The following is a 23,988-nucleotide window of genomic DNA, read 5'->3' as shown; positions in this document are numbered from 1 at the left end:
TGTTGGCAGATAATCGCTATGCGCTGGATAACTTGCAGGACAACAACTGCCGCAATGTGAGCAAGTTTTATGATAGAGTAACAAGGTCATGTCACACAATAGTTTGACCCGATGCCGGGCGATTGAGCTCCGCACGAGAGAGCTTGGTTATTATTGGCCTCATGTGGGGGAAGGATCAAGCATGTTGGAGCTTCAGATCAAAGATAAGATCCTTATCAATCAGTAGGATCTCAAGAGTCACCAGTGCATCGAAAGTCTTGACCAGCAATCGGCCCTTATGCTCTAGTAAAGAATTTGAACCATCCATATGGCCCAAATGATTTATCCTACCACTGCCTATCATATTGATGACAGATCTTTGACCAGTTGACAAAATTCATCATCTTCAAAGTAAATCCAAACGTGAATTCTTATTCATACAATGATTACCATCCATCCTATGACTATGAGAGGCATCGAGCTGCAGTATAATCACAGCTCTGACTATCCCCATCGTTCACCTATCCACATCTCGTCCTCGAGTAATAAACAAAGCTATCATAGTATACTAAGGCTTGTATGCTGTTTCTGCGTTCCTCCTAGAAATATTCCAGCCGAGAAGTACAGAAAGAAGAAAATAAATAAAAAAGTTCGCCTCTCAAAGAAAGGATCATGGAATCTTGCGTATTTCTCACGACGCCTTTAACGCCAAATCTGTGTGTACCCTCCCGGTGCGTCGCTCCGCATGAAGCCCTGGCCAGAAGTTGGTAAAAAATAACGAGTCTCATGCAATCATTATCCCTATGCCAGTCCCCGTGCTTTCGTCTATTGCAAAATACAAGGTCCATTGTTTGGTGCTTAAATCTCGATCGTCTTCATCGATTCGTCCACCACCTCGGGTTTCTTGCCGTTCGCCTTGGGAGATGGTTCTTCTTCCACCTTGAGGAGGTCGGATTCCACTCGGGGAATGCTGGTAGTCACTTTAGGAGTTTTGCTGTCCTGGCTTTGCCGGGGGCTTTCAACCTCTACAAGCTTCTCAGGCTGGATATATGCGTCGGCCAGCTCTGGGATTGTTGTCTCCTCTGTGACCTTACTCAAAGGTGTCGCCTTTCCGTATCCTGCGCCTGGTCGAGGGCTGGCCAAAGGAGATGATCCACTGAGTCGTTGCATAGATCGGCCCCGGGGCTCGCCATTCTCACCACCACTACCATAAGGTGAAGAAGAACGTGAGCCAAGAGGAGAATTAGGCTTGGGTCCCATTGACCTTCTGTTTGAAGCTGCCCTTCTTCCGTATTTCTGATCCATTCTCCACCGGAGGATGCTGAAGTACGATGGCTCAACTCTTGTCTCTTTGAACTCTCGCAGCTTCAATTCGTTGGTTTCCTCATCCACATACCACTTGCCACTGTTGAGATCATCCGCGACAACAGCCAGGAACGCAGCCCAAGAGCGCGCGACAACGTACTTAGTATCGTAGTCACGACCAAACAGAATGATCTGGCCCCACTGGCCACCAGGACCAGGAGCCAGATCGACGGCCAAGTTGTTGCCACCCCAGTCACGGACGAGGGGGATCCATGAGCTATGAGCATATGCCTTTTGAACAGCATTGGGGGGCACGCAGTCTTGACGAGAGAGAAGATCTTGTCTCCAAGGACCAGGGCTACCGCCAGCTGCGGCGCCTTGCTTGGAAGAAGAAGCCTCATTGCTGCCACCAAAAGCCTTGGAAGGGGTAGAGGGCTTGTTGATGGATGTTTCGAGCAAATACTGGTGATTGACGGTCCTCCAGTTATCCCATTCCTGGACAATCTCTTCGCAATCCAGCAACATGTGGCTAAAAATAATTCCGGTCGGCATTCCTCCTCGTTCTTGACCATCATGAACCATAAGCGAGTCGCGGACGTCTTGAGGAAGAGAGCAGTCAAGCTGATGCTCCAGGTCGTTCAGATCATTGTTGGTAGCACCTTCGCATAGCTGGTCGTAGAGCTCTGGATAATTTTCATCCGCCCATGCGTCTATGCGCCTCCAGGAATGAGCAACTGGGGGGGCAGGGGGGAGGCCATCGGCAAAGTTTTGCATTGGGACATCGCCGGGGCTCTGCACCTCGAAGCCATCGCCCTGGCTAGCATTTCGCGCACTCATCGATCTCAGGCCAGGTGAATAGGGGGCGCTCGTTGGAGCGAAAGTAGCGCCGTCGGGTTGGAGAGGAGAAGCCCGGCCGGTTTCGTCGGAGTAGGGAGATGAGACATCGTTTCGAGAATCGGAGGCTGTTGCTACGCCAGTCATGATACCGCCTCGACCGTTCTGTAGGGGGACATGTCGACCGGTACGATGAGGGGAGTCAAATGAGGAATCTGCAAGTTGTTCAGTATGTGGGTTTTGAAGTGTTGCGCTCGGGTATCAGGGGGGTCGCATACGTCTGTCATAACTGGTCATAGTATGCCAGAAAGACCTGATGGTCGCACCGAAACTATTAAAGCAAAGTGTCAGCGGCAGGCAAAAGCAATAAGCGATATCGAATGAGGGCATCATCAAGACATACGTGTTTGCCATTGTGGCGGCAGTAGGGGCTCAAAACCCAAAGAACGGCGGAAAAGGGTGAACGAACGTCGGTTGCTAGGGGTTTGGTTGCGACGGGAAGACAGGGTGAAAAGCCACGATGAAAGAGCCTGAGCCTGGTCTAGCGATTAAAGTAAAGCGGTGTGAAATAAAGCGAAAGAAGAGAGTGACCGAGCGAGAAAGATATGCGAGAGAGCGACGAATGGAGTTTGTTGATGAATGGATGATGATGTAGGGTTCGAGGTGAAGATTGATGCCGCCGAAAAGTCCCAAAAGCCCGAGTTGGTTGTCCAATCCAATCTAATCCAGGGGAAACCTGACGAGCCAAATGGGCCAAATGGAGCTACAGGAGGAGAAAGGTGGCTGCTGGCCGGTGGTCTACTCCGCTCGGACGCGTGGGGTCTTCTCTTTCTTTTTTTTTCCCCACTGTCGTGTAAGGTCCTTAGAAGTGGATGCACCAGGGGAAGGGGATAGGCGAGGTAATTATAGTAATCTTGGGTGTAACTTGTGAGTTTCTAGTTGCAATCTCGAAGCATGAAATACTTAGACGGGTGCTGGTGAGGGGATACGTTACTAGAATGGGAGGCCGGCACTGGAAAAAAGGACCCTGAGATGGATGATGGAATGAAACAGGTAGTGGGATGGATGGATGCAATAAAAGGGCTGGCACATGAGAAGAGATGATGCGAAAGAGGTTGGCTTCTTTGTTTTGTTGTTGATTGATTATTCAAAGCGACCAATAGACAGACGAGTTCTGGTGTCTCTCATTTGGAGCCAGCGTCTCCGCAGTGCCTCAGTGCACTGCAGTCCGGCACTCGAACAGTGGAGTGTGGCGGAAGTGATAAGGGGCTGACAGATGATGCTACTGTTGCATCGAGGTCACTGACACTGAGTGGCTGCTTCGGCTTCAGATGGACAAGGGCTGCATAAAAGTTGGCAGCAGAGGGGAAAGGGGACTAATAGGAGATTCTCCGCAATTAGGTTAGAAAGATGCAGCCAATCGTCACTTAATTAACTACTAGGTAAGTTGATAACCTCCTATGCGTACTCCATACTATGGATGGTATCCGTACTTTCCATCCATTAAACTCAATGCCATTGTTTTCCAGGCTGTACCGGTTTTCACAAACTCAATGGACGATCCATTCAAAATACTGGGTTCCAACATTCCTAACCACGCGTGATCCAGCTGAAGCCCATTCAATGCTCCTGAATTCCATCACATTTCCATTCCCTAGTTTGACTAGGTACCTCCTTAGCTACAGTCCATGGCCGGGTTTGAGACGGTCAGGCGAAGGCCGCGGGGGGGCTTGCATAAGGTAGGGTATAGAAGAGCTAGCAATGCAAGGTACCGCTCCCGCAAGCACACTATGGCCCGCTACATATTTCGAGATTAGGTTCAGGGGCAGCCCAAATCCACCTAATTTTGGCTGGTCCTGGTCGCAAATGATAACGCGCTGCAGAAATTCAATGGACGACAGACACTGAAGAGAAAACGCTTATTCTTGTTTTTAGGGGTCCGATATAAGTAACTACCTAGCCACGAAACTCAATGCTGCAAAATGGACGACGACAAATGCTGCAATGACAGAAAATCCACCATGCGGAAACCTACAGTATGCGTATTTGATCAACAGCAAACTTGGTGTTGTGGAGCAGCTGATCGATCGATAGACAATCCATCTCATGTCCATGTCCATCATGTTGAACCCCAAGAGATGTCACGGACCTGAATACAGAAGCTTTAAATAAAGACATCTCGCCTCCGTTTGAGATTCGATGCTTGATCCTTCCATTACAAATTCACATTCAGGGTTCATTCTAGACCGATAATCTTCGCACTCTTGAACCTAGGTAATATGATCTTCCCCTAATCTTGTCCTCTGTATTTACCCAGATAATCTATACACTCCACGAAAGACCAAAAATATCTTTCGAAATCTCTGAATCTTATTTACGCTGGACGACGTGTTTATCAACAACCCCTGCTGCTGTTGGCATTGAACAATACGGATATCACAGCTGTTCCGAATCCAAATCCCCTATCGCCATAGATTCTGCCATTGCCACTCTGGCTGGGCTGCCTCATGCAGATCCCGTCACTCACAGACGTTGCTCAGATGCGGGGGAGGAAAGTAATTTCTAATTCTGGCGTCTCTGTGAGACTGCAACTGTGATGTCACTTGTTCTTGTGTCTGCTACACAAAGCATGGTCATAAGATGACAATTCCCTTCCCATTGGTCTTTGCTTGTGTCCATCATGGCTTTCGCATGGTTCCATACGGGTATTTGCCGCGACTAACAACAAAGGCCTGTATTTCTGTGTGTATCCGTGACAGTCAATCAAGCTTGATTGCCTACGGCAAGTTTTAGGGCGATATTTAAGCTGTCATAAACAGTTTTGTTTGGTTTCATACTTGATTTGTATAACCATGCATCACGCGTCGCTACTCCTGTACACTTCAAATCAACCACTAACATACCTGTTCCAAGCAATCCCTCAACTCCATTGAAGCCCAGCACTTCATGCATCACATATCGTCTTGGTCTACCTATGTCTGCCACATGTGCTCGCTCAGCCCGAGCAGTTTGTCCTGCATCTGTCGCTTGGCTGCAGTGGCGATTCCTCGTTCAGGATTTGCCATAGCCTCACTATAGCAGAGCTCGACAAGTGCCTTGAGTTCGTCGTACGAAAAGTTGTCTGGGTCCTGCGCGCTGGTTCCCCGTTGCTGCTCTTTGTCCTCCTTTGCCTTCTCTACAATGGCGTCTGCCCCTTGTTCGTATAGCGAAAAGTAATTTGCTGCACGCGCCAGGTCTACCCCTTCCTCCACGTTCTTGAGGTTCTGTTGCAGCACAAGAATGTTGAGTTGCATACGCCCGCAGCCCTTGTCATTCATAGGCGACGCTTTGCATGCATTGCTCACAAGATAACAGTTTATAAGCAGCCCCAGACCCGTTCGAATAAAGGCTATCTCTTTCTCTCTGAGATACTTCACGATCGTCTCGTCAAAGAATACCAATTCCGAGTTGAGGCTCAAGATCTGGGGATCAGGTTCACTCACTTCCTGGTCAAGCAGGTAGGGTGCCACCTTAGGCGACAAGGCAATGGACAATGAATGAACTATGCGGCACCGGATCTCCATGTGGAGAGTTAGTAGCGCAGTTCCTGCAAGTTCTTCGAAGGACGACACTATGCTGTCAAACGCTCTGATGATTGATCAGTTATATGTTTCCCTATAAGATCGCATTACTTACTGCACAGTTTCCTGTGTTAGTGGTAGTGACACAGGACCTTCTTCTCCTGCGGTCTTGCCAGTATCGTTCATAAGAGTCCATCTTCGGCTCGAATGTCGAGGCAGATTTTGTCGTGATGTATCGGTGTCATGCGTTGTAATCTGCCGCAGGCCAGCAATTTTAACTGCAAGCCACTTCATGCTGGTGTACAATAAACACAGGGATGAGATGGAATCTCGATCCTGAATGATGTCACCCGAGTCGAGTGGCGACTCATCTGTGAGTTCCATCAACAAGTGTATCTCCTTTTCGGCCAATTCCCAATCCATCTCTTCTGACATGAAAAGCTTCTTCATTGTTTCTTGTATTTCTCCCTGGTCCAGAGAGAATCGTGCCGATGACCTCAGGTTGTCGTTGCTAATCTCGGTGGCCGGATCCTGAGCTTTGACGACAAGCGTTTTGAACCAGCTGAAGCAGCGGTCATAGTATCGCATCATTTGAGTGACAATCAGCGAGCTGAGTGCTTGGTCTGGTGGTATGGTTCCCAGCATACGACAGAAAGCTGTCACAACCTCGAAAAAGGCTGTTGTTCCTCGGAACACAGGCCGACGTGCTACCTGGCTCCAGGCTGGGTCTTGTGTGAATGCATCTGCCTCCCCAAAGACGGTGTCGCTCAATTTGGCGAGAGTCTCGTCCAGTTGTGGTTGAAAGACATTGACCAAGAAATTGTCCAAGAACGTTGTTAGCGTGCTTGCTGCCAGGTCTGAGCCGGGAGGGACGATGTTCTTGAGACGCTGCAGGAAGACCAACGTTGGCGGTAGTAACAAGCTCATATTGAAAACACTAGGTTCCACCAGAGATTTGTACGAGCCTGTTGTTTGATGACTGTTTCCAAACGGACCATCACTTCCTGCTCCTGCTCCTCTTCTTCCTCCTTCCTGGACGTTCCGCCCTTTTCTGTCTTGCTTTCGAGATCCTAGCCCAGGAACGGCATCCTGGATGATGTTGTCCAATGCGTCGTATTCACTCGTCATCTCAACAGACTTTGTGTTCGCTTCAGAAAACTTGAAAAGATGCTCTCGTATGTCTTTCTTGCCATGGAGCGTATCTCCTGGGTTTGGCGAGTCGAATTGATAGACATCTGCATCGGTCGTAACATAATTATGCAGCAAAGATCTAATCTCGTTCTGGTATAGATTCCACAGCTCTTTGAAGCTTCCAAGTAGGGCACTATTGTTACCAGCGCCTTCCCTTCGGATTAGGACCTTGATAGACTCGTGGAACACACGATGACCTTCTCCAATTGCCTCAAACTTGCCATATAGAGACCATAAGAGGTCGTAGATCACATCTGCTCGCATTTGTGTTTCACGTGTTCCATAGACGTGAAGACCATCGCCTCTGGCTGATCCTCCTCGTAAAGAGCTGGGATGCCTTTGATCCACCTCGTTGATAGTCTCATTGACGATAGTAAAGAGCTCAACTGGGAGTCGCTGCTTAAGAGTCTCCACGGCATTTTGCAAACGTCCGAGCCTGTTTAGAGATTCCACCAGCAGTCCTACATAGTAAAATGTATCGGCTTCGGGATTTTTCATAGGATCTTCCCGGACCGTCTTGTCAACGTCAATGGCATCGAGAATAACGTGAAATGGGGCGATGGGCTTGGTATCACCAAAGCCTTCGGTGACGGCGCCTTGCGTTTTAGCCAAGCTCTGCCATCTTTCCTGGCAATACGGTGACTTGAGATAGAGGTGCTCGTGTAGCTCTTCTACAAGGATATCCATCAGGGCAGTCTCTTGGTTTGCAAGGTAGCTCCTCAAGTCAGTAAGGGCACCAATATCGTCCAATTCAGGCTTCCGTAGCTTTCGCAGCGCATTCTGAAGCACTTCCACGGCCGTCAAGAATCTCTTCTCCGATATCCTTGCCTCCAACTGATCCGGTACTGCTCGGAGGTCATCCAACTCATTAAGAGTTTGCACCAAGGCGTCAAACTCTTGTGATGATTTTGAAAGTTTCTTTAATTCAGGATCCGTTGTGCAGAGACTTGTTTTGGAACTCGCCAGTGATTCCTTCAAGGCACGTACTCGCTTCTGTGACTGCTGAATGCTACTTTGAATTTTGTGAAATGTACCTATAGAACTGTTGAAGCCCTGGTGGTGTTCGTGGACGATGCCCTTAAGCGATTCTTGCAAGTAGTTATGTGATTGCTGGAACTGGGCGTATTCGTGAGCGCGACCAACCGAGCTCCTATCGAGGAGCTGCAACGCCAGTTGAACAGGGACGCAATCGTCTTGACACATTGCAGGCCATTCTTTCTTTATGTGGTCGATAACCTCGGTAATTTGCCGTGCAGCATGAGTGTCTGCTGGTTGTGGTGGAGCTTGTACTTGTGGTATGCGTGATCGGGAGGACATCTGTCGAAGACTGGGTGGTGGTCGCGGCTGTTGAGTGGCAGGCGGTGTGGCATATCGATCGCTGCCGTAGCCATCTTGATGCCCGGACCGGTAGTCATCGTTGGAGCGTCCAAAGTTGCCATAGCCGTTACCTTCACGGTGAGGTCGGTCGAATCGATTCGACATGATGGGTATGAGGTTGGGAGACGGCGGGCCGATTAGGAGAAATGGGCTGTTTCGTAGCGCATCGTCGCCATGCAGAACACGACGGGTAGTGCTAAGGCAGCTCTGGGAAAATAGAAGGCTCGTAGGTCTATAATGTGCCTATATAGAGAATTAAGTCGCGTTCACGCTGCGGAAGTTAGAGGTTGGATCGAGGGGCGGGAGCTGGTTAGGTCACCTTGTGGCGCATGAAGGGGCAGGGGGTTATCTAGGTAAGTCTGGATCACTGGGCAGTACAGGAGCTGAGGAGCTACCTCTAATCTGGGGTACCTAGGGTAACTAGCCGCTCACTGTCTGATTTAGAGACTGGACCTCAATTATTCAACTGTAGCCGTGAGGGAAGGTCGCCATCAACTTTATCGATTGACCTACTGCTTGATTGTGAGAATACTTTTACGCTGACATAGCATCAATTTGAAAGAGCCTCATTACAGGTGAGCCGAGTTCGCTTATAGAGATGCAACATCCATAATGGTCAAGTATTAGTATGAACAGTTCAGTAATATTAAAAAAGATAACAAATTAAAAAGTCGATATCTTGACCAGGTAAGACACAGCGCAGTAAACCTCACTCTGCTGTCAGACTTTTGGTATATAATTTTGCTCATAAGCGTATGGTTTTCATAGCAAGTGACGAGACTCAGAGAAAGAAAACCGAAACGACGGTATTGAATTAAGTTTCACTACCTACCTGCCCTCATGCGCATCATCCTGTCAATGTTCATCAATGAGTACCTCCGTGTATAGCTGCTTGCGGAGGGACAAGGTGTTGATGATCGTCCCCTGCTGGTTTCTGTACACCAGTTTTAGGAAGCCCCTCACCCGGACTGGCGTTCGGATCCTGGACTGTTGTTCCAGACAGATCTGCTTGAGCTATTCGGCCATCCTGCACTTCGAGCTGATCCTGAAGAACAGCCCCAGGTTGTTCAGCAACTTGCATCCTTTTATCCTTTGCCAATATTGCTTTCACTAGACCGCGCGCCCCTTCAACTATCACATCTTGCCGGTCCCAAGCCAAGAAACCTGGAGTTCCAGGGGCTCGGTTGAGGTGCACGATGTGATACTCCCTGTTAGCCCAGCCAGGGCAAGAGTACATGATCTTTGCAGGTCGTGGGAGTGTTCGTTGCTGCTCAGCCTGATCCTCGTCTCCAGTGAAAACGGTAATGGCAACCTTTGGTTTCTTAGTCGTCCTCTTTTCCTCCACAGGCTCGATCTCTGACGCGCATTGAGCCCAGAATCGCAGAGCAGCCTCAGGGCCAGGTAGCCATATGAGACAAGTGAGAGTGATGATGTCTTTAGGTGTGAGTTCCTTCTTGGGACCAAGAGTCCGGAGCAGTTTCAGCACATAGAGGAGGAGGCCTGTCGGAGAGTCACACAGCGCATATGACGGCGTGTTTGGTTCAAAGTCACTGCGACTTTGCTGTCCCAGGCTAACAGCAGACTTCTTCTTGCTCATCTGCGGCGTCTTCTGCTTCTGTATAGCCGAGAGGTCGTCCTTGGAGTAGCCCAAAATTGAAGAGCCTAAGAGTCGAGCAAGTTTCCATTTTAACCACTCACTGGCCGAGCCCGAGAGTGTAGGGCATGTCAGAGGAGGTGCAATAAAATGAAATCCCAGGCATGACTCTGAATAGTGAATTGAGAGGTGCCGGGCCAGTCTCCAATCAATAGCAGCAGGCGAAATTGAAGCAGAGCCGGCGTTACTTCCAACGTAATGTTCGTATGATAATCTCTTCATCAAGCTATCCAGTAGCTGAGCTGTTGTAGAAACAGGAGGTGTATTAGAAGGAAGAGCATCGCTGAAACCCAGGCCGGGCAAGGCCGGAATCACAACATGAAACGGCTGGTTTGTACCAGCGTCTTCAGGATCACTCAACGGCTGAACCAGGTGACCTAGCGACAGGTTGGTCAAGGGGAAAGGGGGTATTAAGAGCAAAGGAACAGCGTTAGCATGAGGAGAACGGGCATGAATAAAATGCAGCCGGACTGGCGTTGATGAAGTGGAAGTTTGAAAACTTGTTCTGAACTGGGGAAGAGTTTGGTTCAGCTCTTCTTCGTGATTCTGCCATGAGAATGATTCTTGCCTAGGTACTATTCGTGAGCCTCGCCCTATACAGCTCTCTCACAGAAATACTTACCAAAAGTCAACAAGAGACTCAACTTGAGGCTTTGGCTCCCACCAATCTTTTGAACGAGGCTCATGAGGCAGCCGGGTGAGCTCTAGTTTCTGTCGCGTGATATCAAGATACTTGCTTGATACCTATAAAAAAGTGAATGGTTAGTAGCTCCTCGATCGGATCGTGTCTCTCGTTGAGGTACTCACACGGATACGATAAGGCTGGACCTCATCGCCGGAGTCTCCGGGTTGCTGTTGAGACATGCTCCAGTGTTGTATCAGCAGATTGCTCGACTTTGATATGATGTAAGACGCCCCAGCTTCAGTAGTGACCAAATGAAGCAGAGCGAAATTGAATAGATAGCAAAGGGACACTTTGAGACAGGTGAGAACCGAGAAATTAGAAAACGCGACCGACTGCGAGTTGCATCAATAAGCTGAGTTGCTTTCGTGTTAAACCGTAACCCGGCCAAAAAAACAACAGGACCTGGACCCTTACAACCCACCCTTCAACAAGACCCTTGTCGCGATAGCTGCTAGAATTAAGGGACCTTGGGACGTGGCTGATGACCACTGTGGCTTTAGCCTATGGGGATCACGGCACAAATGGTCCGGGACGGCTTATTATTGGCTGTGAAACTGAAGCTCCCCGGTCTGTGGTGGCGGTGCGTACGAGTCCCCCTTGCACCATTCGGAAATGATCACTCCAGGCATTAGACGTGGCTTTGCTTTGACCTTGCAGCTTTGCTGGCATAAATCACGTTGTTTGCCTACTTCTGCCAACTTTTGCTTTTGAAAACAAGGAATCCAATCGGTGTGGAACTGTGCAGGAGGGTATTTCCTACATCCTGTTGGCTGTGGCTGGTCCCGAGTCAAATTAGCCACCTCCATCCCGGCGCGCCACATGTTAGCTACTGCGCCAGTAGTCAAAACTTGAAACACCAGCTGATGAGACGAGGATGAACAGCGCATGTGATTATGTGCATAGAAAACAGCATGAACTGAGCCGCTCTGATGCAAATGCGAGTTGTTGATTGACTCCAATCCGTACCCAAACGCCTGTTTCTAGACTACCCTGCCGATTTGTTTCCCATGTACCATTTGTTCTCTTATCTTACACGATGAACACTGTTGGAATCAACAATGGCAGATCATGAAACAATAGCCTCATGCTAGCAGCTGCTTAGCTTTAGGACTCAGCGCTTCCTGTTCAAGGAAAAGTTGTCAAACAGTGCAGAAAGTTCTAATTGCTCAACTAAAGATTGTTGAGCAAGCGCCCGCCCTTGTTGAACTCTTCGTGTGTCCTCCTTAATTGTTTCGCTGTGGCGCCTGGCTGCTTCCCTGCGGCCCGCCCCGGAGGTTGATCTGCCCTATCCGTGAGACAATGTTACTACCGACAGCGTCAACAGCCCCTCGAGGGGATGTCAGTGTTGGACCCTCTGGGGCTGTTTCTTGGACCCTGAAAAGCTTGATAGCGGTACCATTCCATATGCCCATAGTTCCTCTGGAAACCTGCATCTCGGTTGTAAAGATAACCCCCCACAACAGAGACTCATACCAACCCAACGCGAGCTGGGACCATTCAAAAGAATGTACACGGGGAGCTGATGGCTCAATGCCAACAACATGGACACCTGAAATTCGTCGTAGTGTTTCTGGTGTTGGCATATCGGCTGCTAATTCTTGTCGCGGCAAGAGGGCAGACACTTGTTGAATGACTGCCAGGATTGTGTGGAGAGGCAGTTCGAGCAGCCAGCTGTCGATCCAGTGGGCCGAAGGCTCAAATGCCCCTGCCTGTGATTGTCCTGATATCGAGCGCCCGCCTAGGCTGGTGGTGCTGTTTTGCCGCGAGAAGGTGGGAACACCCGCTGGCATCTTGCCACGAGCCTTCTCGGACATCCCTCGCAATTGAGTTGGGACGGCATCCTCAACGTTGGGGATCGATGACCTCCGGGACGGGGCTTCACTTGACGTTGACCGCGCAGGAGTCTCTTGCTGTTCCTCATCATCACTATCATCGTTGTCGTCATCGTCGTCATCATCATCGTCGTCGTCTCCAATCGCGAAGGCACCGTCTTCTGGAACTTCTTCCAATGACGAGTGCCGTGGCTGGGCGCTGTTTGGACTCCTCAAGCTGTCAACTGAGCTGCGCACAGATGCAGCATCGAATGGATCAAAATGGTGTCCAGAATCCTTTCTTCTTCTGTTTCTTCTCTCAATTTCCTCTTGGCCACTCTCCAGAGTGAATGAGCGCAGGGCTTCGACCCTCTTCTTGTTTTTGAGGATAGCAAATACTAACTCAGGATTCTTTGGGTATTTGTTCTCCAGTATTGAGCTAATAGATTCCAGCAGTGAGTGGAGCAGAGCGTGATTAGTCTCATTTGCAAGTAGAAACGAAGGGGAGGACATGGAAGAGAACAGCTGCATCAGTTTTGCGCTGCTAGTGCTGCTCAGCCCCTCAAGATAAGGTGCGATGTTATTGATCACCGCCAACAGAGCTGGGTATATTGCCGATAGCTTCCCTTGACTTGTAGTGATCAGATTGTAAATTGAGTGGATAAGAAAGTCCGCATAGGTCCCTCGGAATCCCGGTACTCGAATAGACGTTGGTAGACTCTCCTGCCCCTCGAAGTACTTGTTCAAGTTGACGCCAAAGTTAGTCTCCACGCTTAGAGTCTGGAGCAAGAAAGCGCACATGCGCACAACTCCTTGCTTGGTAGCATCGTTCTTATACTCAAGAGCATAGAAGAGGGCTAGGACAACAAAATCATGCGCTCTTTCGGTGTCCACGATGAAAGATCGAAACCTTTTGTTGCATTGAAGGATCTCCCAGAATAACATCAGTATTTCAGGGGCAAAGTGGCCGGGTGACTGAGAACCTGGAAGATATGAAGTCTTCTCTTGAAGTGGTTGGTTTAGAATTCGAGTCATCCCGTCCACAATAAACTGAAAATCTTGCGGCCGGTGGAGTCGACCTAGAAAGTGACGATAAGAGTGTTTAGGCGATGGGTTCGATGGGTTCTCAGGAATAGGGTACAACAAGAGCACCAAGAGGAACTGCAGTGAGTATGTCACAAGCATCTGCTTGCCGTCCTTGAATACAAGGGTGTTATAAGGTACGCGCCACGTAGCAGGGTTGTATTTCAACGTCTATAAATGAAGTCAGCATCAGTACTTCGAAACCGAGAGATCCCAGGTGGACCAACTGTGTTGAGTAGGGAACAAAGCACAGAGAGCACGACTTGCTTGTCTGGACAAGCACATAAGTGTGTCAACGTCCGTACGCCATTCTGTGGCAGGACACCAGCAGTCATGTACAGGCTCTGGCCAGAAAGCGTCAAGAGAAGCCGCAGAATCTCTGATCGACTGCTTTCATATTCTTTTGTTGTTGCAACAGCTGTGTTGCAACCCACCCCACTCTGCCAAATCGCATAGCTAACTTTCGGTCGGCCATTGGGTTGTCGTGGTAAAGTAAGATCAGAAAAGAATAGCAAATCGACCAGCGTGTCTACCAGCTCTTCAGCAAGTGGCTTGACCTCCTCGAACTCGGCAGTTTGCGTCTTGCGCTCAGCCTCCTGAGCTTCGTCAAAGAGGATCTCGTTCGCGATAGCCCCGTGCCGAGTGCGTTTCCTTCGTTGAGCCCAAAAAAATTGTTGCTCCCAGTCACTGAGAGATTCCTTCTCGTATAGGTAAGGCAGGATACGTGTGAGTACTCGGATACAGTTCAAAGCCTCGCGTTCTGGAGCAAGTTCGGGATCAGGGAAAGATGGGTGATGACGTAGTATGAATAGACGAGAAGTGATGGCTAGGATGAGGGTTTCTAGGTTTTCGAGTGCTCGATCCCGAGTTCTTCGAATGTCGGCAGGTGTGAATAAACTAAAGACATCCTCAGAAGACTCAGGAAGCTCCCAAAACTGCGTGATATCATGTCAGTAAACGAGTTATCCATGGAAAGATAAAGTAGGACTTTGGGTGGAGCAGGCGACGAACAGAGGTCCAGTATGCATCATCCGCTGGGATATGCCGTTCTTCTGATAAACGAAAAATGCCCCGTTTGAAAACGAGCTTTGAATCACTCGCGCCCATTGCTATCGCATGAGAAGATGCCGCGAGAGTCTCTGCGGTGGGTGTCCTCTTTGAACCTTTAGTTTGGAAGGCTCTGGAAATGACGAAGTGTTGTGGCTAATGGTCAAGGTAGCAGGTAGGTGCATGCGATGGATCCCATGGGGAGTGATTGACCAATCACGTGTCATGCGATGTATCGTCCGACCCGATATTATACCGGAGCCGTTGATGATGCAATATTTTTTTCTTCTGGATCGGCGTCACTTGCGAAGTCTTTCCATCTTTGATTTTGGCCAACTTTGTCCAAAGTTGATCGACTTCGTCAAAGACGCCCCCGATGCTTCGACTACGGCGTGGGATACCCCCTGCGGCCACGTTTGCGCATATCTGCCGGCCCCATCTACGATGCCCGCGACAATGCTCACCCCTCCGGTTATTTGCGACAGAGACTCGCCCGGACGACACTTCAATTCCCACGCCGAAACCCGCCCCTGATTCCGAAGATGTGCTCAATTCAACGAAGACCGCCTCGGAAAAGACTGGAAAGGGAGCGAAAGTCGCGGAAAGGAAAAAAGAGGGCAAAAAGAGAAGAGCTGCTCGTCTTGAAGTAAAAGGATCTACAGAGGGGACTACTGAAAACGATATCAGTGATGCATTGGCTGTGGCTAAGAGAGTCTATGGTATCGACAAGTCGAAGAAAAAGAAGAAAACCAAGGGATCCAAGCCAAGGAGTCCAAACGAACAACAGAGGACTGATAAAGCTGACTCATCAGAGGCCACCTCTGGGGTAGTTGATCAGCAGACTGGTGCCTGGGCATCACTGAAAGAGAAGTTGCAACAAGTGCTGGCTACAGAACCTTCGAAAGACCAGACCGCCCCCCAAGAAGATCATACCACTCCCTCTCCCGAACTGGATCAGCATACCATAGCAAACAGCCATGAGACAGAGCTCAGTGCAGCAGCTCCACCGTTGAAGAAGAAGTCGAAGACTGTCAAAAGGCAGAAGAAGGCTTTGCCTCCAGTTTACACCATCAAGCCCCAATACCTCAAGCTGAAAGCAGTTGAAGAAGAATCCAGGAGAAGCGTCCCCAAGCTAGCCCATCAGCTGGACAAGGTTCTTTTCAATGGCGGACCCTACCAACTTCAAGATCAGCGGACCCGGGTTTACAACTTTGACCCATACCTTGCTTCAATTATGCCCGTTGATGAGTTTGATTTCGACGCTCTGAAAGAGTATGTGACATCCTCCAAGGACAGTCGGTTGACAGACTTGTGTGCCAAATATAAGAAGAAGTACTGTGGTTCAACATCTAGTATGACGGCCATGCTCTCTCAGTTCCACTTTCTTCTCTCAGCGTGGAGACCCTTGAGTTTCAGACACTTATCCCGCTCTTTCGAGGTCGAGTATGATACGTTCACCGTGCTGACCCGAGGTCCTGCTGCCGCATTCGCCCGTTATAAAGACGGTGTGTATGCTATCGACGCCGACAAAGAATTCGACACAGCCAACGTTCTGAGCATGCTCGGGAAATCAATGGAAAAACTTCTCACTCTCAAAAAACCCCACTTCGAAAAGTACAGGAGAAGCCGTTCGCATGAGTTATCCGAAGAGGAGAAGAATGCCGATGAAGCATTCCATTTCTCCACACTGGGTGATTTTATGATGCGGTCGCAGCTGGATGCTCATGATCCACGACTTCCAGGAACAGGCATGTTTGATCTGAAAACCCGTGCAGTAGTTTCCATCCGCATGGATGTTGGAGGCTATCAAAAAGGTGTTGGATATGAGATTCGTAGCCGTTTCGGTACTTGGGAGTCTTTCGAACGTGAGTATTACGACATGATCAGAGCGGCGTTCCTCAAGTATTCTTTGCAAGTGCGCATGGGCCGAATGGATGGTATATTCGTTGCGTTCCATAACACACAACGAATATTTGGTTTTCAGTATATTAGTCTCGAGGAAATGGACGAGGCTCTTCATGGAACTGCGAACCGCAGTGTGGGAGACGAGGAGTTTAAAGTCAGTGTCAAACTCTTGAACGATCTTTTGGACAGAGCTACGAAGCGTTTCCCTAAAAAGTCACTTCGTTTACACATCGAGACTCGGCCAACAAACCCCCCTCTCACTTATTTCTTCGCCGAGCCTGTCAGCGATGAAGAGATCCAAAAAACCCAGGAGAAGGGGAGTGAAGCCGTGGCTATGTTTAAAAACAACATGTTGCGTATTCCACAGGATGAAGAGAACAGCCGAATGAATGACGAAGCTGAGCCCCAGACTAAGAAAGATACTCAAAAGCTATCATCGACCGAAAGACAGAAGTCGTGGGATGAGATGATGGCCAAGGTCGACCAAACTGTGGAGGATGACGCCGCCGGCTTGGATAGTGTGCGAGAGGCCATCGAGCAAGCTCTTGAGCAGAGTGGTTTGCTGACTGGGAAGCCCGAGCTGGAGAGAGAAACCTACATCAACGAACTTGTTGAGGCTCTGGCCGAAGAGCTGAAGGACAACAAAGAAGCAGCTAGTGAACTTGAAGACACAGCTCAGATGGGATTAGCAGAAGACGACGCACTGAATACGAGTGAATCCTCTTCTGAAACCGAGGATGCACTGCTCCCATCCATTGAGGCATCTGAAGGCGACAATTCCAACAATGACGTGTATTCTAAAGATGTGGAATACGCTGGTAAAGAGACAGAGCCTGGCCTCACCGAAGATGTCGAGACTAGGGCTGAGGATGAAGGGCATAGTTCCATACTTAGCGACGCTGTCGATGGAACTGACATCTCATTAAACAGCGACGACTCAGCAGATGCTACTCTCAAGGACCTTATCATCAAGTTTGCTCAAGGTGTTGACAACAACCAGAGCAATCTGGGGACATTTGAACGAGTTTTGTCGGAATTGGTGCGAGACCAGAAGGAGCCGGCTAGCGAGGTTGATGAAAGCAACACAGCCACCATTGACGTTTCTCCAACAGAATCTGTGAAGACCTCTGGAGCAGACAAACCCTCACTGACAGAAGAAGAAAGATCCGACGAAGAAAGTGACAGCATACCAAAGAAGGACATTCTTGGTTTGTATGTCACAGTCCGCAACATGGTCGACGGCGAGGTCGTGGAACGTATCTCGTGCGCCGACCAAGAGGAACCAATCAACTGGAAAGTGGAATACACCGTCGTGGAGCTTCAAGCAGACAGAGCGCGTAAAATTTTGAAGGAACTCAAGAAGCGCAGGAAGAAGGCGCTTGTATCAACCCCTGAGGATCGTGAGAGGGAATGGCACAGAATGTGGGGGGGAACGCTACCAGAACGCACAGAAGCTGGGAGGAAGTATAGAGACTCGGTCATGCAGAGGGAGGAGCAGACAGGCGTTAAGCTTGCATGGGAAGCTGACGCAAGAAATAAGACTAACATGAATAAGCGGAAAGAGGCGCATTCGCGTAAGGGCTCGGAAAAGAGAGGTCGGTCGAAGGAGAAAACGAAGACGAAGAAGGGGGAAAAGACATCTCCGATAAAGGAGTAGAACAGGCCAGCTGCAAAAGGAAGAATGCTGTGGGTATCCAAAAGCCTGCTTGAATTGGAGCGATGTGCTCCTTGTATCATTATCTATGGCGCAGATGTATAACTCATCATCATCGGTCTTGTATATTACATTTGTCTGGTTTTAAGGCATGAAAAGAGCTGTACGAAATAGATGTATATATGGATATGAATAAGAAATAATCACGCAACTATTGTATACGTTGAGCCTCTGCCAACGTCCTTGAGGGGCGGATTTGAGATCGGAATAATTAGTTATAGTTTGTTGGCTGGCTGGCTGCTGGAGACGAGACATGGACCAGCGGTGACGTTTTCCTGTCTACGTACGGAGTACATACCTAGTACCTACATTATGCACTCCTGTGATTGCTCTAATTGGGTCATGTGGCCGTTATAGTGGTTACACTAAGCCGATTTTGGAGATGATTTGTCTAAGATGGCAATAAATTGATGGTCTCTATGGTTTACTTGTGTTGTATAAACAAGTTCAGTGTATACCTTTTTCTCTATTTTGCCATTTCTGAGACCAACCGTTTGTCTTTTTCTCTCACATCGACAAAGATGCGCTTATTAACAACTCTCCTACCCTGTCTTGGAGTCATAACAGCGGTTATCGGAACTGACGGAGAGGCTGTCGTGCCTCAAGGTCTCAATGAAAACCAAAAGACTTTGTATACGAATGACTGGGCAGATCGAATATGGAAACAAATACAGAGTGTTTCGTCTTGTTCGGGATGTCAGGTGAGTTGCAGCTGGTCATGAATGTGATTGCAAAGAGCTGAATATGACGGTGTAGGGCCTTTTATTGACTTTCAAGAGCCTTGCGAATCTGGGTGATCGACACTTTATCAACACACTACAGGACGTGTGCAAAAAGTCAAAGGTAGCCTAATAAGTCCTTATAAGATACAAAACTCGATTTAACAAGTTTAAGGTCGAGGATGCAGATGTTTGTGATGGAACCATCGAGCTTCAAGGGCCTATTATAGCCGAGGCGTTGAGAAACGTTGCCATCGGTTCAAAGACTTCGCAGCATTTTTGCGTAACATTTCTAGGTCTCTGCCACTATCCTACTATAGACGAATGGGAAGTCCCTGTGCCTCCTGACCACTTGCACCGAGAGCGTCCAGTCTCGAGCGGAAGGGATCCTATCAAAGTTGTTCACTATTCCGATATACATGTTGACCAGCTCTACACTGAAGGGTCGAGTTCAGAGTGTAACAAACCCATATGCTGCAGGTAAATAATGCTTTCCCCAGTGCTTATGGTGCTGTTTATTGACTTGAGAAGACCTTTCACAGAAAATGACGAGCCTGGGAGAACGTTATCCCCGGCTGGACCATATGGGGAGCATACTTGCGACTCTCCTGCTTCTCTTGAGCATAGCATGTATGAAGCAATCAAAAAGTTGGTACCCGACGCTGCTTTCACGATTTTTACCGGAGACATTATCGATCATTCAATCTGGAACACATCTTGGGACTATAATGAGCACCAAAGTGAGCGTCCTTCACTCAAATACTTTACCCAAAAAAAACTAACCTGCCAAGTTATTCGGTCATATGAGCATATGGATAGACATCTCGGTATAGTCTACGGAACAGCTGGCAACCACGAGTCTCATCCCACGAACGCCTACCAGCCTACTTCCGTCGGCGATGCATCCTCGTGGATCTACGACCTTCTCGCAGGGACATGGTCTCGTTGGATCGGGCACGAATCAGCCTCTACAGCAGCAAGAATCGGCGCTTATTCAACAAAATATCCCAATGGTAACTTGCGCGTTATCTCTCTCAACACAAATCTGCTTTATCGTGGGAACTTCTGGCTTTTTCAGAGGAAGATGCTGCGCGATCCCAGCGGCCAGATCGATTGGCTTGTTGAAGAACTCCACGCTGCTGAGAAAGCCGGAGAGCGTGTCTATATTATTGGGCACATGCCGCTGGGCGACCGGAATGCATTCCACGATCAGTCGAATTACCTGAACCAGGTAGTGAACCGATACTCAGCAACCATCGCAGCCATGTTCTTTGGCCACACTCACAGAGATCACTTTCAGATTACGTACAGTGATGCTCCGGGCAAGACCTTCAACAATGCTCTAGTAACATCATATGTCGGCCCCTCACTCACGCCCATGTCAGGAATGCCCTCTTTTCGTGTCTACGATGTTGATCCCGTGACGTTCGCTGTCCTCGATGCAACTACTTACAGCGCCGACATGACGTCTCCTACGTACCAGACTCAAGGCCCCGTGTGGGAAAAGTATTATTCTGCAAAGGAGACATATGGCCCACTCACGAACCCTCCCCTAATCGACGATACAGCGGAGCTCACCGCTTCATTCTGGCACAACATCACCGAGGTCTTCGAGAGGAATCAGACGGCCTTTGATGAGTACATGCTACGTCTCAGTAGAGGCTGGGTACAGCCAGAATGCACCGGCGAATGTCGGTTGTCGCAGATCTGTATGCTACGAGCGGCACGAAGCCAGGATGGCTGTGACATACCAACACTAGGTTCCTCATACCATACAAGGATGCAAAATGTTGCAGAAAGAGATGAGTGTGGCATCTCGGTTTTACAAGCGACTTTTTCAGCCTTGGTGGCCAAGGAGGGAGCTTTGAAGATTCTGCAAGAGATTTTGGTAGGCCTGGATGTGAAGTTGCATGGATGATCAAATATGTCTATTGTGGCAAGAATGGTACTCGAAGCCCTTCGCTCAATCCGTGAGGATGCGGTCTAGATATCATAGATATGATATAGGATAAAGAAGCATATCTCTAGCCTTGCGTGTGGTCTATGCCCAAGGACGAATACCGCACTTGGCATTACCAGTTGACTATAGCTTTACCAAAAGGTCTATAAGTTTTCTCTCGATATGCTCCATCGCCGCCAGATCATGGATGTCATATAAGTTGAGTTCCAAAGCGGCTTATCTAGGAGGCCGAAAACCTCGATGTGCTCAAATATGTACCTCGGCTTTTTTGCGACAATTTTCTGGTACGGGCAGTTCCCAGTTCCTTAAGTCCATCTACCGAGCAGATCACATCGAGATGAGCCGTTTGTCTGGCATCCAGCAACATTTACCAATCCGTGTTTTGTTTCACTCGTTCATCTTACAGTGGCAATCACTATTGCCACTATCTCATGTTCTCTTAACCGAAACTGTACTTGTGTTCATGCAAAAATTGCTCGTGATAACTTCTAATCGCAACTATGCGTATCCCCCCAACATCTCCCAAGCCTTAGCATCCTCATTCTCATGACCGTCAGAATGTGGCAACTTTTTCCTTAATCACATCTTTAATCTTGAAGTGATCCGTATAACCGTTCCATAAAGGCACACAACAGCAGGAATAGCATCTTGATATTGGCCAAATTTGGTGTGTATTACAACCACTTAGGTTGTTCCATATCTTCAGACAGACTCTTTCGCCTTCGCATTCCATGCTACATTCTCAATACCCTATCAACATAGCAGAGAAGACGTGTCTCCCAGAAAAAGGGATAGGCCGGACACATAAAACCAGTGGAAGTACAATCTCACACCCCTGCTGGTGCGAATATCAAAGAGCTCCGGAGACTTTTTCGGATACAATCCAAACTCGTTATAATAAGCAGCACCATTGGCAATTGTAGTTCTTTACTGGTTGGAATCAGCTTATCTCATCTATTTTACGCGTCGTAACCCTACGTGATGATCTAAAAGCTGACAGCCTCCATTCTGGCGCCGTTCAGAAGTGTCAGCATCAAGCGCGATCACTACCTCGCGCGGCAGTTCGGATCTTTACGCTGTTGTTAATATCAAATAGGTACTTATAGAAAGTGGGGATATAAAGGAGCAGAGATACGCACTTTTGTATGTTCTTCTTAGACCCATATCAAGATAATATTCTCACTGAATCATGGATGCCCAGAATCAAGAACTCAACTCCGACATCTGCGTGGTAGGAGCAGGACCACTTGGTCTTCTAGCTCTGAAGAACCTTCGCGAACAGGGACTCGACGCAAAAGCGTTTGAAAGACAAGAGTATGTTGGTGGAACATGGCATGCGTCAAACAATATTGAGCAGACAACTGCATTGGAGTACACGACAGCCAACACTTCCAAGCAATGCGTATGTTTCTTTCTCTCTTGAAGGGGACAGATCACAATATTAATAGGTCCCAGTGTTCCATTACTGATTTTCCTATGTCCGATGGTAAGCCAGCCGTACATTGCTCCTGTGGCCGTGAAGCTCATAGTATTTCTAGACTTCCCTGTGCACCCCCCTCAGAAGGATCTCGAAAGATACTTCGAATCTTACGCCGAACAGTTTGGCCTATATCCGCACATACGATTCTCGGTCTCAGTTGACCATATAGAACGCGATGAGACACGAAAGGCCTGGAGGGTCTTTCTCAAGGATGTTAAAACGGGGGTTGGAGAGGTCAGAACATTCGGTCGTGTAGTTGTCGCTACAGGCATGCTCAATACCCGCCATCTCCCCCACGTGAAAGGTCTAGAGAAGTTCTCTGGGGATGCAATTCACTCCCGGCAGTTTAAAGACGCCTCCAAGTACCAGGGCAAAAATGTGGTTGTCGTAGGTATTGGGGCAACTGGTGTGGATTCGACCTCGTTCTTGGTCAAAGCTGGGACCAACAAGGTCTATCTTAGCCATCGTGGTACCGTCTTCGTGGTAAGAACTCCAGCTCCAGTCAACTCCAGCTTCAGTTCCTGATCTTTCTTAGCTCCCCAGGAGAGTCAAGGGCAAGGCTTTCGAGCACACATTGAGTCGTCGTGTGTCTATTTGTGTGAGAACAATAGGCAACATCATGCCGAATATTTTTGCAGGTCTCATGACCAAGATGATGATCAACATGCGAGATAAAGAATGGCCACATTTGAAGGAAGTATTCGGTACCCGACCAGTTGATGGAGTCCTACATCGAGTTCCATTGTTCTCCGAGCATCTGGCCGATAACCTCAAAGATGGCACAGTCAAATCTGTCCAGGGCATCAAGGAAGTAACTGGTCCCAAGACTATTACTCTTACAGACGGCACGGTTTTGGAAGACGTCGATGCCATCATCTTCTGCTCGGGCTATGGCTATGACTTTTCTATCGTCAAGGGCCCTGGCGATCCGACCGACCCAGCCATTGCCCCTGACCACCACAAGCGGATTGAAGCGACCAAGTTCTACGGCGAGGAAAGCAGGTTTGCACGTCTTTTCCATGGCTTCGTCTCGGAACAGTTTCCTGAGTCGTTGGCTTTTCTTGGTCATATGATTATCATGAGACCTCCATTCGTACTTTATGATCTCACTACCATGGCTCTGGCGAGCTTGTGGTCTGGAGACTACCCCATGCCATCTGCCGAAGAGAGGCGTAGGGATATTGATGATCACTATGATTATCTTATCAAAACACTCCAGAGAGGCCCGGCTCCTCATCCTGGATTTCGGTGGAGGGCCAAGCCAACTTACGAATTTCTGAACCAAGCAGCAGGTACAGGAGTCACCGATCGCTTGGGGTGCTTCACTTGGGAAGCCTGGAAGCTGTGGTGGAACGACCGAAAGTTTTACAACTTGCTTATGGACGGAACTGATGTGCCAGCGGTTTACAGATTGTTTGACACAGGTCGAGGTCGCAAGCCTTGGCCTGGAGCCAGAGAGTCTATAATGAAGACAAACCAGGAGGTGAAAGAGCTAGGAGAGCAGTGGAAGAGGGAGAATAGGGATAGGAAGACAAAGTAAACCGCTGCTCATGGCGCAAAGAATTCATAGGCTGGTGTTCTTAGCAACTGAAGTTGAGAAATTTGAGGTTTGGGTATCCAAGACTTACCGTAAGGTAGTTAAATCAAACCATAAGCCCAGTGTCATTTATCTCAAGTTGCTCTG

General features: G+C 48.7%; 7 protein-coding genes; 3 read left to right on the top strand and 4 right to left on the bottom strand.

The window, feature by feature from the left end:
- Nucleotides 1-837: 837 nt before the first annotated feature.
- On the bottom strand, nt 838-2,532 carry FFUJ_02858 (probable 1,3-beta-glucan synthase; the record flags this gene model as incomplete). XM_023574638.1 has 3 exons in its annotated part: nt 838-2,333; nt 2,397-2,449; nt 2,522-2,532. 3 exons carry the CDS (start codon nt 2,530-2,532, stop codon nt 838-840), a joined length of 1,560 nt encoding a protein of 519 aa, XP_023428794.1.
- Nucleotides 2,533-5,090: 2,558 nt separating this feature from the next.
- Nucleotides 5,091-8,351, bottom strand: FFUJ_02857 (related to secretion protein rsec8; the record flags this gene model as incomplete). XM_023574637.1 has 2 exons in its annotated part: nt 5,091-5,745; nt 5,794-8,351. The coding sequence occupies 2 exons, from the start codon at nt 8,349-8,351 to the stop codon at nt 5,091-5,093; spliced, it is 3,213 nt and encodes a 1,070-aa protein (XP_023427958.1).
- Nucleotides 8,352-9,111: 760 nt separating this feature from the next.
- Nucleotides 9,112-10,764, bottom strand: FFUJ_02856 (related to epoxide hydrolase; the record flags this gene model as incomplete). XM_023574636.1 has 3 exons in its annotated part: nt 9,112-10,468; nt 10,523-10,644; nt 10,708-10,764. 3 exons carry the CDS (start codon nt 10,762-10,764, stop codon nt 9,112-9,114), a joined length of 1,536 nt encoding a protein of 511 aa, XP_023427957.1.
- Nucleotides 10,765-11,808: 1,044 nt separating this feature from the next.
- On the bottom strand, nt 11,809-14,586 carry FFUJ_02855 (related to proteins containing regions of low-complexity; the record flags this gene model as incomplete). XM_023574635.1 has 3 exons in its annotated part: nt 11,809-13,650; nt 13,707-14,414; nt 14,491-14,586. 3 exons carry the CDS (start codon nt 14,584-14,586, stop codon nt 11,809-11,811), a joined length of 2,646 nt encoding a protein of 881 aa, XP_023427956.1.
- Nucleotides 14,587-14,902: 316 nt separating this feature from the next.
- On the top strand, nt 14,903-18,088 carry FFUJ_02854 (PET127-like protein; the record flags this gene model as incomplete). Its single annotated transcript, XM_023574634.1, has 1 exon — nt 14,903-18,088. One exon carries the CDS (start codon nt 14,903-14,905, stop codon nt 18,086-18,088), a length of 3,186 nt encoding a protein of 1,061 aa, XP_023427955.1.
- A 578-nt stretch (nt 18,089-18,666) lies between these two features.
- FFUJ_02853 (related to acid sphingomyelinase) lies at nt 18,667-20,782 on the top strand (the record flags this gene model as incomplete). XM_023574633.1 has 5 exons in its annotated part: nt 18,667-18,846; nt 18,902-18,988; nt 19,040-19,344; nt 19,396-19,604; nt 19,656-20,782. The coding sequence occupies 5 exons, from the start codon at nt 18,667-18,669 to the stop codon at nt 20,780-20,782; spliced, it is 1,908 nt and encodes a 635-aa protein (XP_023427954.1).
- Nucleotides 20,783-22,013: 1,231 nt separating this feature from the next.
- On the top strand, nt 22,014-23,844 carry FFUJ_02852 (related to monooxygenase; the record flags this gene model as incomplete). XM_023574632.1 has 4 exons in its annotated part: nt 22,014-22,226; nt 22,280-22,310; nt 22,363-22,787; nt 22,840-23,844. 4 exons carry the CDS (start codon nt 22,014-22,016, stop codon nt 23,842-23,844), a joined length of 1,674 nt encoding a protein of 557 aa, XP_023427953.1.
- Between the last annotated feature and the right edge of the window lie 144 nt (nt 23,845-23,988).

The sequence above is a fragment of the Fusarium fujikuroi genome, chromosome FFUJ_chr03, assembly GCF_900079805.1.
Source record: "Fusarium fujikuroi IMI 58289 draft genome, chromosome FFUJ_chr03".
Classification (NCBI taxonomy): Eukaryota; Fungi; Ascomycota; class Sordariomycetes; order Hypocreales; family Nectriaceae; genus Fusarium; species Fusarium fujikuroi.
The sequence above is the reverse complement of the archived record's forward strand: the minus strand, read 5'-3'. Positions and strand labels throughout refer to the sequence as shown.